This window comes from Panulirus ornatus, chromosome 9, assembly GCF_036320965.1.
Source record: "Panulirus ornatus isolate Po-2019 chromosome 9, ASM3632096v1, whole genome shotgun sequence".
In the NCBI taxonomy this organism is placed as follows: domain Eukaryota; kingdom Metazoa; phylum Arthropoda; class Malacostraca; order Decapoda; family Palinuridae; genus Panulirus; species Panulirus ornatus.
The window spans coordinates 2,859,240-2,871,438 of record NC_092232.1 but is presented as its reverse complement, the minus strand read 5'-3'; the positions used below and the strand labels follow the sequence as shown (position 1 = coordinate 2,871,438).

General features: G+C 41.1%; 1 protein-coding gene across 1 annotated transcript in view; it reads left to right on the top strand.

Moving 5' to 3' along the window:
- Positions 1-12,199, top strand: part of LOC139750161 (MAM and LDL-receptor class A domain-containing protein 1-like) — a 212,290-nt gene that overhangs the window by 135,972 nt on the left and 64,119 nt on the right. The window contains exons 46-49 of the mRNA XM_071664505.1: positions 7,618-7,786; positions 8,187-8,327; positions 8,443-8,531; positions 9,366-9,479. Coding sequence (XP_071520606.1) covers positions 7,618-7,786; positions 8,187-8,327; positions 8,443-8,531; positions 9,366-9,479 — 513 coding nt within the window. The remainder of the gene's footprint in view (positions 1-7,617; positions 7,787-8,186; positions 8,328-8,442; positions 8,532-9,365; positions 9,480-12,199) is intronic.

Here is a 12,199-nt window from a genome sequence, read left to right as displayed (position 1 = left end):
AAGGATACAGAGTGAAAGTAAAAATTTTGTAAAACCACATAGAGTGAAAGAAGAAAGTGTACTAAATTGTGCTGAGAATGGGGGGGGGGGGGGGAGAATAGAAGAGGTGAGGGAATTTAAGTATTTGGGAACTGTTTAGGGTAAGTGTGGTGATATGGACGGAGAGATAAGCGAGAGAGCAGTACAGGGTAGAAGAGTCACTGGGTCCCTTAACAGAATAATGAAGGGCAGTTGTGTAAATATGGAAGTGACGAGAACAACAACATAGTCCTCCCAACCCGACTTATGCAGCTGAAACATAGAAGCAGAATGAGGCACAGAGGTCAAGATTCCAGGCTGTGGAAATAAGCTATTTGAGAATAGCATGTGATGTGTCTAGATGAAATGAAGAAAGAAATGAAGGGGTTTTTGAGAGTTGTGGTATAGCAGGGAGTGTAAAAGAAGTTCATTGCGTTTTGCTAGAATGGGTGAATCGTAATACTCTGAGTTGGTTTGGGCTTGGACATGTGGAAAGAATGCAAGACAGGGAGTTTACAAGGAGAGTGTGTGATAGTACAATGGAAGACCACCTGTGACATGGGCATACAGAGTGGAGGAATACTGGAGGGAGACAAACAGAGGAAGGATGCGTGAAATGGTGGATGTGAGGAAGGCATGTAAGGACAGGGTTAAATGGAGACTCTTTTGCCGTGGCCACCCCTTGGATGAGAGTTCCCGGAGGGAATGGGCTTCAGAGATATAGATAGATAGATAGATAGTTGAATACAACAATTTATATCTCAGTTGGAGATATAGGAAGAAGTGCTTAGCTTCAGTGGACGCTTAATGACATGTGAGATATGTAATTCGTTGTTTTTTCTACTGTATATTGTGCCTCTATACCTTGAAAAAGTTTGCATACGTTATCATTATTATTGTTATTACTATTATTATTATCGTTATTTTTTTTTTTTTTTTTTTTTTTATACTTTGTCGCTGTCTCCCGCGTTTGCGAGGTAGCGCAAGGAAACAGACGAAAGAAATGGCCCAACCCCCCCCATACACATGTACATACACACGTCCACACACGCAAATATACATACCTACACAGCTTTCCATGGTTTACCCCAGACGCTTCACATGCCTTGATTCAATCCACCGTTATTATTATTATTATTATTATAATTATTATTATTATTATCATTATTACTATTATTATTGTTTTAATTATCGTTACCAATACGATCATCATTTTCATCATCATCATTAATCATTATTACTATCATTATCACTTTCTGAATGGGGATAACTATCTTATCTTACATCACGCAACGTCAGTAATACACCCACTGAAAACTAGGAGAAACTGAAGACACTGTGGGTAATGTTGCAACTGCTTCCCACAAGTCAGTAGGCGAACTACAACATGTTACATAATTTGGGTTGAAATCATTAGTTTGTAGATGTAATGAAGGGACGGATTAGTGAGTGTACTTGGAACATACTGGTGATGCTCATACTGAAGATGTAACCCAGGTTACCTGGCAGTGATGGATGGATACCATTATAGTTTACACTCAGTTTGCGAATAGCTCTTGATTTCTCTCTCTCTTTCTCTGTCTGTCTCTCTCTCTCTGTCTCTCTGTCTCTCTCTCTCTGTCTCTCTCTCTCTCTCTCTCTCTCTCTCTCTGTTATTGTTGCTGCCACTGCTGTTATTGTTCCGCAGCTTTACATGCTAGGAAGCAGGCAGCGTATACCGGTCACTCCAAGAGATCTGTTGTTTAGGAAATGTTGGAGACGTGTTACATGAACTGACTACTGTAGGTGTGTGGGGCGGAGCAACAGTGTGGGCAGAGTGGGGTATGATTTCATTGACGCATCTCTTGGTAGATACATTTTCAGAATTATGTATGTTTTGGATGAAGCACTCAGGAGTCGATTCGTTCAGAGTTATTGAGTGGGCTAGGTTATGAAGTGATTCATATTTGTTTGTGCATACTGGTAATGCTTGGCGGAGAAGAAATCTGTTCTGCTTGTGGGATTAGTGATGTGTATAATACACGTTCGGTACTAATACTTTGTGGTGTAGGCTCAACCATGAAGTGACATGGATGTGAAGGATGTTGTTGGGCTGTCGCTTTGACAAGGTTTGTTTCATGTCCAGGTAGACTTGCAATGGAAATGTGTTTCGGTGCGTCCTTGGCAGGGTTGGAGTAATTGTAATTTACTTTTCAAAGCGTCATTGCTGCAACCCTGGTACTTGTGAATCTGGTGCCGCCTCTCATGTGGCTCTGGGCTTCCGGGTGTTACAGACATCACACCAAATAAGTTTGAGGGACCAGCTAAAGCTGCCATACAGTAGTTCATTGTATTATTATATATTTATTATACTTTGTCGCTGTCTCCCGCGTTTGCGAGGTAGCGCAAGGAAACAGACGAAAGAAATGGCCCAACCCCCCCCCCATACACATGTATATACATACGTCCACACACGCAAATATACATACCTACACAGCTTTCCATGGTTTACCCCAGACGCTTCACATGCCTTGATTCAATCCACTGACAGCACGTCAACCCCGGTATACCACATCGCTCCAATTCACTCTATTCCTTGCCCTCCTTTCACCCTCCTGCATGTTCAGGCCCCGATCACACAAAATCTTTTTCACTTCATCTTTCCACCTCCAATTTGGTCTCCCTCTTCTCCTCGTTCCCTCCACCTCCGACACATATATCCTCTTGGTCAATCTTTCCTCACTCATTCTCTCCATGTGCCCAAACCACTTCAAAACACCCTCTTCTGCTCTCTCAACCACGCTCTTTTTATTTCCACACATCTCTCTTACCCTTACGTTACTCACTCGATCAAACCACCTCACACCACACATTGTCCTCAAACATTTCATTTCCAGCACCTCCATCCTCCTGCGCACAAATCTATCCATAGCCCACGCCTCGCAACCATACAACATTGTTGGAACCACTATTCCTTCAAACATACCCATTTTAGCTTTCCGAGATAATGTTCTCGACTTCCACACATTCTTCAAGGCCCCCAGAATTTTCGCCCCCTCCCCCACCCTATGATCCACTTCCGCTTCCATGGTTCCATCCGCTGCCAGATCCACTCCCAGATATCTAAAACACTTCACTTCCTCCAGTTTTTCTCCATTCAAACTCGCCTCCCAATTGACTTGACCCTCAACCCTACTGTACCTAATAACCTTTGCTCTTATTCACATTTACTCTTAACTTTCTTCTTCCACACACTTTACCAAACTCAGTCACCAGCTTCTGCAGTTTCTCACATGAATCAGCCACCAGCGCTGTATCATCAGCGAACAACAACTGACTCACTTCCCAAGCTCTCTCATCCCCAACAGACTTCATACTTGCCCCTCTTTCCAAAACTCTTGCATTTACCTCCCTAACAAATTAACAAATTAAACAACCATGGAGACATCACACACCCCTGCCGCAAACCTACATTCACTGAGAACCAATCACTTTCCTCTCTTCCTACACGTACACATGCCTTACATCCTCGATAAAAACTTTTCACTGCTTCTAACAACTTTCCTCCCACACCATATATTCTTAATACCTTCCACAGAGCATCTCTATCAACTCTATCATATGCCTTCTCCAGATCCATAAATGCTACATACAAATCCATTTGCTTTTCTAAGTATTGCTCACATACATTCTTCAAAGCAAACACCTGATCCACACATCCTCTACCACTTCTGAAACCACACTGCTCTTCCCCAATCTGATGCTCTGTACATGCCTTCACCCTCTCAATCAATACCCTCCCATATAATTTACCAGGAATACTCAACAAACTTATACCTCTGTAATTTGAGCACTCACTCTTATCCCCTTTGCCTTTGTACAATGGCACTATGCACGCATTCCGCCAATCCTCAGGCACCTCACCATGAGTCATACATACATTAAATAACCTTACCAACCAGTCAACAATACAGTCACCCCCTTTTTTAATAAATTCCACTGCAATACCATCCAAACCTGCTGCCTTGCCGGCTTTCATCTTCCGCAAAGCTTTCACTACCTCTTCTCTGTTTACCAAATCATTTTCCCTAACCCTCTCACTTTGCACACCACCTCGACCAAAACACCCTATATCTGCCACTCTATCATCAAACACATTCAACAAACCTTCAAAATACTCACTCCATCTCCTTCTCACATCACCACTACTTGTTATCACCTCCCCATTTGCGCCCTTCACTGAGGTTCCCATTTGCTCCCTTGTCTTACGCACTTTATTTACCTCCTTCCAGAACATCTTTTTATTCTCCCTAAGATTTAATGATACTCTCTCACCCCAACTCTCATTTGCCCTTTTTTCACCTCTTGCACCTTTCTCTTGACCTCCTGTCTCTTTCTTTTATACATCTCCCACTCAATTGCATTTTTTCCCTGCAAAAATCGTCCAAATGCCTCTCTCTTCTCTTTCACTAATACTCTTACTTCTTCATCCCACCACTCACTACCCTTTCTAATCAACCCACCTCCCACTCTTCTCATGCCACAAGCATCTTTTGCGCAATCCATCACTGATTCCCTAAATACATCCCATTCCTCCCCCACTCCCCTTACTTCCATTGTTCTCACCTTTTTCCATTCTGTACTCAGTCTCTCCTGGTACTTCCTCAAACAGGTCTCCTTCCTAAGCTCACTTACTCTCACCACCCTCTTCACCCCAACATTCCCTCTTCTTTTCTGAAAACCCATACAAATCTTCACCTTAGCCTCCACAAGATAATGATCAGACATCCCTCCAGTTGCACCTCTCAGCACATTAACATCCAAAAGTCTCTCTTTCGCACGCCTGTCAATTAACACGTAATCCAATAACGCTCTCTGGCCATCTCTCCTACTTACATAAGTATACTTATGTATATCTCGCTTTTTAAACCAGGTATTCCCAATCATCAGTCCTTTTTCAGCACATAAATCTACAAGCTCTTCACCATTTCCGTTTACAACACTGAACACCCCATGTATACCAATTATTCCCTCAACTGGCACATTACTCACCTTTGCATTCAAATCACCCATCACTATAACCCGGTCTCGTGCATCAAAACCACTAACACACTCATTCAGCTGCTCCCAAAACACTTGCCTCTCATGATCTTTCTTCTCATGCCCAGGTGCATATGCACCAATAATCACCCACCTCTCTCCATCAACTTTCAGTTTTACCCATATTAATCGAGAATTTACTTTCTTACATTCTATCACATACTTCCACAACTCCTGTTTCAGGAGTATTGCTACTCCTTCCCTTGCTCTTGTCCTCTCACTAACCCCTGACTTTACTCCCCAGACATTCCCAAACCACTCTTCTCCTTTACCCTTGAGCTTCGTTTCACTCAGAGCCAAAACATCCAGGTTCCTTTCCTCAAACATACTACCTATCTCTCCTTTTTTCACATCTTGGTTACATCCACACACATTTAGGCACCCCACTCTGAGCCTTCGAGGAGGATGAGCACTCCCCGCGTGACTCCTTCTTCTGTTTCCCATTTTAGAAAGTTAATACAAGGAGGGGAGGATTTCTGGCCCCCCGCTCCCGTCCCCTCTAGTCGCTTTCTACGACACGCGAGGAATACGTGGGAAGTATTCTTTCACCCCTATCCCCAGGGATAATATACATATATATATACATATACACATACACACACATATACATACATACGCACATATACACACACACACACATACATATATATACATATGAAAAATGTAAGAAACAATTTAGAAACTGAAACTTCTAGCTTGAAATGAATGAAAAAATGAATGTCACATAATGGTTCAACCTCTGGTTCAACCTATAGCTATTGTGTAGTAGCTATATTGTTGGCATGTTGCATTTAGCGATTCTTTTTGTTCTTTGTGAGTTGTATATATTTAGGTTTTCAACAAAATGTTTATTCTATAAATCCAGAATTGTACTGCTGCTAATGTGCATTTCAAGAACTCTCTTAACAAACTACTTACATGATATCTTGCTGTATCCTCTGGTTGTTCATTCTTAGCATATTTCAGAGAACTTTTCGTTGTCAAAGTTTTGACATTGGTTTGAAAACTTGAATAATGTAATAAAGCCTCCTTTACCTTTGTTTTCTGTGATGGGCAGCATCATACACCCCTAACTCTTCCTTAACTCAGTTCTCTTTTACATGCAGCATCTTTGTTTCCCTCTTTTAGACCCCCTCCATTCAGTCTTTAGGTGTGTAGATAGTTTATTTAATATTTCCTTTTCCATAATTTCATATGTAATTCCAGTTTCAACCAGTAGAAAGTTTGCCTCCCAAACAGTTTCGCAGACCTGGTGTTCTGGCGACTGGTCACGTGTATTGTCGATCGATCCGCAGGTCTTTTTCGCACACTAATTCATGTCTGGTAAATGATAATAAGGATGATTGGCTGTTGATTAAGTAGAATGTTTTCAATGGATAGTGTGTGATTTTTGAGTGTATGTTGGAATCGTATTTGTCTGGTGTGAAAAATAACGGAGGATTTGATTAGTCTCCCTTAGCTCTTGTAAATAGGATAAAGCAACCTTGTTAGGCTGGATGGTTTAAATACTAGGGTCCCAACCACTCTTCACGTGTAAAACTATCTTTAGGTGTCTTCAGCAACACCAGTCACGCTGTTTTCAAATATGTTCTTGGACTCTTTGAGAACAACAATGTGCTGAAATTCGCACATCTCTCAACCTTCACTGAAATACTTGGAAATTCCACGTTCATCCTAGTTCTTCCTCATTCCCACAGTTTACTGTTTCTCAAAAGTCGTCATTATTCTCACAGGCAATACAGTTCGCAAAGTTTGAGGTGTCCTGCTCATGGTGCATAACATATCTTGTTAAAGCGCAGTCAAAATTCACACAACTTTCAGTCAATCCATAATTCGATCCTCTATCTAGCACAGGTGAAACACAGCTCAGAAGTAACGCAATGGTTCTTGTGGTAGACAGATCCACTTGAGGTGCCACCACTAGGAAAGCAAACCAACTGAAAGTCTCCTTCCTCGTTGATATTTCTGTTGATTTCCTTTTGGCCAAAATTCCTTCTCAACCAACCGCTGCTCCCTTGGTCAGTGCTCTGCCAGTATACACCCCGTCACCCCACACCTCTTGTAACCCATTATTCCTGCTCATCACGCCCTTTCTTGCAGTCAAAATATCAATTCTTGCATCTAATGATCTTTATATTTCTCATCTTTCACTTCTCACGTTAGGTGTTAGTTAAACAACATTATGGGCATTTGCTTCGTCTAATAACCTTCATCATCTTAAGCCACGACCTGGTCTATAAAAGTAACTTTATCATCTGTAATGATCAAGACAAACTCTTGCATCGCAATATCTTTATTGTTGTGTGTTGGATTATGGATTGTTGGATTATGGAACTTTTCACTTATAACGAACTTAAGCTAATGAAATATAGAATTCATCTAATCATCTTTGTATTCCTCATCTTTACTGTCCACTCCGTTAACGTAATCATATCTTTACTTTCATAAGATCTTACCTACGTTCAACTAAAAAGTTTAATTTGTCGTGTACTGCTCATCAAATGATGTTGACATCCTTAGATTGAATTTGTGGCAAAACGGCTCATGGGTAACTGGAGCCTTGACCACATACATGGCTTGGTGTATCTGGACGATCTTGAGGTGTCTCCCTCGTCGGTTTGTGAACTGATGCCGTCAGATGCCATCCCCTCCACCACCACCACTAGACCCTCCCCACCACCGCCCACCGGTACCTAAATATTTCACTTTAGTTCAGTGTTAGAAATAATTTATCTTACTTCGAGTTCAGTTTCATTATTTTTTAACTATGGAATTAAATTTTTCAATGGTAACTAACTATTAGTTCGTTTGTATGTTTTTATACACAATTGTAACACTATTCAACTTGGTCATAGCAAAATATAGAATACCGGAATGGTAGGTACGTAATATAATCTGAAACTTCAAGAAATCGAAATTTCACATGACTGTTCATGGATGATTGAATACTCTTTTCCTTAAGCCCCTTGAACAAAATACATGTGACAGAAATATACCATAGAGACTGCTACATGTATGTAGATCTTTACTATATATTATCATAGATGTTACTTATTGTACCTAATTGAATATATTTCGTCCACTTCCAGTACCTCCAATGGCAGCGTCATGCGATTTCTCGGATCAGAACTTCTGTGAGTGGAGGTCCATTCCCGGTGACGTCACGTGGAGTGTTCTCAGCGGTGTCGCGGGAACACACTACGTCGGGCCCCTGGCCGACCATACCACAGGTTCTCTGAAGATGGTGACCATATGTTTTTGTTGTTGATATGTAACAATAACATTTTGTGGATGATACTGCATGAATGGTTCTGGCTGATCTAAATGATTTCATTCTTTTTTAAGGCGATGGTTACTTCATGAGTCTGACACCTACATCTGATAACTCAAAAGGTGTTGCTACTCTCTCCAGTCCTGAACTCAACGCGGCCCAAGTAAGCTACGGTAGATCTCTTAACTCTTACGGATCAGTTTCATTTTCTCTCTGACATATTAACAGTAACCATAAGTCATGGAGAGTTTAGATGATAAGTATGAAGAGGAAGATGTTCTGTTGCCTTCAGAGGAATCTAGATTAAAAACAAAGCAAAAAACCACGAGGTAAGAATGTTTGGGTTTGCTTTACATAGAAGAGAAAAGCGAGAATGACTTTCATAAGCATAAGAAAACTTTTGCCCTTTTCAGTAGACAGGGAGAAACCTGTCGTCTGGACAGGTACACAGAAAGGCTCAGAAATCAGTATAGAGAAATCGGGGAAATGAAGTTGTGTCTGATTCTTACTACTTAAAAGTGCAACTGGAATAGGGATCAAAGAAGCGTAAAAAAATTACAAGGAAAATCGAAGGACTATATTTACAGAGGAGTTTTGGAGGAATGGGTGATGATACTGGTCAAAGCAATACAAGTTTGGATGAATAGTACACATTTATAACCAAGCATGATCATGATATACAATTGATCTTCTAATATCAAATATATTATTCAAGAACTCTGGGTTGTAAGCTGTGCACTACGTATTATACAGAGGATTACATTATTTCATCACATGCTACTGCTCTGCAACGTCCTTGCATATACATTACTCTACAGCTTTTGGATTATTGTAACATGAATGAACAGCTTTCAGTTAAACAATTACTTTTCCTTTAAATCTTCTTTCCATACAATCACTTTTTTGAGAGAGAGAGTACGAAAAAATAAACGATTTGAAGTTGCTATATTATCTAGATATTTCACGTTAAAACTTTATCTATAACGTATACTTGCAGGACGTTTGCATGCGTTGGTGGTACCACATGGATGGTTCAGATGTGGCAACACTTGACGTCATCCTCAAGAACTTTAACCTGGATACCAAACTATGGAGCAGGAGTGGCTTTCAGGTGTCTTAGATGTTATCTTTATGTCTGTTCACATGGTTGTGTGACAAATAATGGCGTCTTGCCTGCATATGTCAACAGGTGTGATGGTTGTCTGTACATTTTAACAGGTGTGATATTCCTGTTACCTACACATGTCAACAGGTGTTGTTAACATCTTCAACAATATTCCTGAATTTTTCTGTTTTCTATGTTATAGTTTCCGTGTCTTTGTGGTACATATACCATACGTTTTCACTTAACCACACACACACACACACACACACACACACACACACACACACACACACATATATATATATATATATATATATATATATATATATATTCATACTATTCGCCATTTCCCGCGATAGCGAGGTAGCGTTAAGAACAGAGGACTGGGACTTTTAGGGAATATCCTCACCTGGCCCTCTTCTCTGTTCCTTCTTTTGGAAAATTAAAAAAAAACGAGAGGGGAGGATTTCCAGCTCCCCGCTCCCTTCCCTTTTAGTCGCCTTCTACGACACGCAGAGAATACGTGGGAAGTATTCTTTCTCCCCTATCCCCAGGGATATATATATATAAATATATATATATATATATATATATATATATATATATATATATATATATATATATATATATATATATATATATATATATATATTTTATATTTATTCATTTATTTATTTATTATACTTTGTCGCTGTCTCCCGCGTTTGCGAGGTACCGCAAGGAAACAGACGAAAGAAATGGCCCAACCCCCCCCCCCCCATACACATGTATATACATACGTCCACACACGCAAATATACATACCTACACAGCTTTCCATGGTTTACCCCAGACGCTTCACATGCCCTGCTTCAATCCACTGACAGCACGTCAACCCCGGTATACCACATCGATCCAATTCACTCTATTCCTTGCCCTCCTTTCACCCTCCTGCATGTTCAGGCCCCGATCACACAAAATCTTTTTCACTCCATCTTTCCACCTCCAATTTGGTCTCCTTCCTCTCCTTGTTCCCTCCACCTCCGACACATATAACCTCTTGGTCAATCTTTCCTCACTCATCCTCTCCATGTGCCCAAACCACTTCAAAACACCCTCTTCTGCTCTCTCAACCACGCTCTTTTTATTTCCACACATCTCTCTTACCCTTACGTTACTCACTCGATCAAACCACCTCACACCACACATTGTCCTCAAACATCTCATTTCCAGCACATCCATCCTCCTGCGCACAACTCTATCCATAGCCCACGCCTCGCAACCATACAACATTGTGGGAACCACTATTCCTTCAAACATACCCATTTTTGCTTTCCGAGATAACGTTCTCGACTTCCACACATTCTTCAAGGCCCCCAGGATTTTCGCCCCCTCCCCCACCCTATGAACCACTTGCGCTTCCATGGTTCCATCCGCTGCCAGATCCACTCCCAGATATCTAAAACACTTCACTTCCTCCAGTTTTTCTCCATTCAAACTCACCTCCCAATTGACTTGACCCTCAACCCTACTGTACCTAATAACCTTGCTCTTATTCACATTTACTCTTAACTTTCTTCTTCCACTCACTTTTCCAAACTCAGTCACCAGCTTCTGCAGTTTCTCACATGAATCAGCCACCAGCGCTGTATCATCAGCGAACAACAACTGACTCACTTCCCAAGCTCTCTCATCCCCAACAGACTTCATACTTGCCCCTCTTTCCAAAACTCTTGCATTTACCTCCCTAACAACCCCATCCATAAACAAATTAAACAACCATGGAGACATCACACACCCCTGCCGCAAACCTACATTCACTGAGAACCAATCACTTTCCTCTCTTCCTACACGTACACATGCCTTACATCCTCGATAAAAACTTTTCACTGCTTCTAACAACTTTCCTCCCACACCATATATTCTTAATACCTTCCACAGAGTATCTCTATCAACTCTATCATATGCCTTCTCCAGATCCATAAATGCTACATACAAATCCATTTGCTTTTTTAAGTATTTCTCACATACATTCTTCAAAGCAAACACCTGATCCACACATCCTCTACCACTTCTGAAACCACACTGCTCTTCCCCAATCTGATGCTCTGTACATGCCTTCACCCTCTCAATCAATACCCTCCCATATAATTTACCAGGAATACTCAACAAACTTATACCTCTGTAATTTGAGCACTCACTCTTATCCCCTTTGCCTTTGTACAATGGCACTATGCACGCATTCCGCCAATCCTCAGGCACCTCACCATGAGTCATACATACATTAAATAACCTTACCAACCAGTCAACAATACAGTCACCCCCTTTTTTAATAAATTCCACTGCAATACCATCCAAACCTGCTGCCTTGCCGGCTTTCATCTTCCGCAAAGCTTTCACTACCTCTTCTCTGTTTACCAAATCATTTTCCCTAACCCTCTCACTTTGCACACCACCTCGACCAAAACGCCCTATATCTGCCACTCTATCATCAAACACATTCAACAAACCTTCAAAATACTCACTCCATCTCCTTCTCACATCACCACTACTTGTTATCACCTCCCCACTTGCGCCCTTCACCGAAGTTCCCATTTGCTCCCTTGTCTTACGCACCCTATTTACCTCCTTCCAGAACATCTTTTTATTCTCCCTAAAATTTAATGATACTCTCTCACCCCAACTCTCATTTGCCCTTTTTTTCACCTCTTGCACCTTTCTCTTGACCTCCTGTCTCTTTCTTTTATA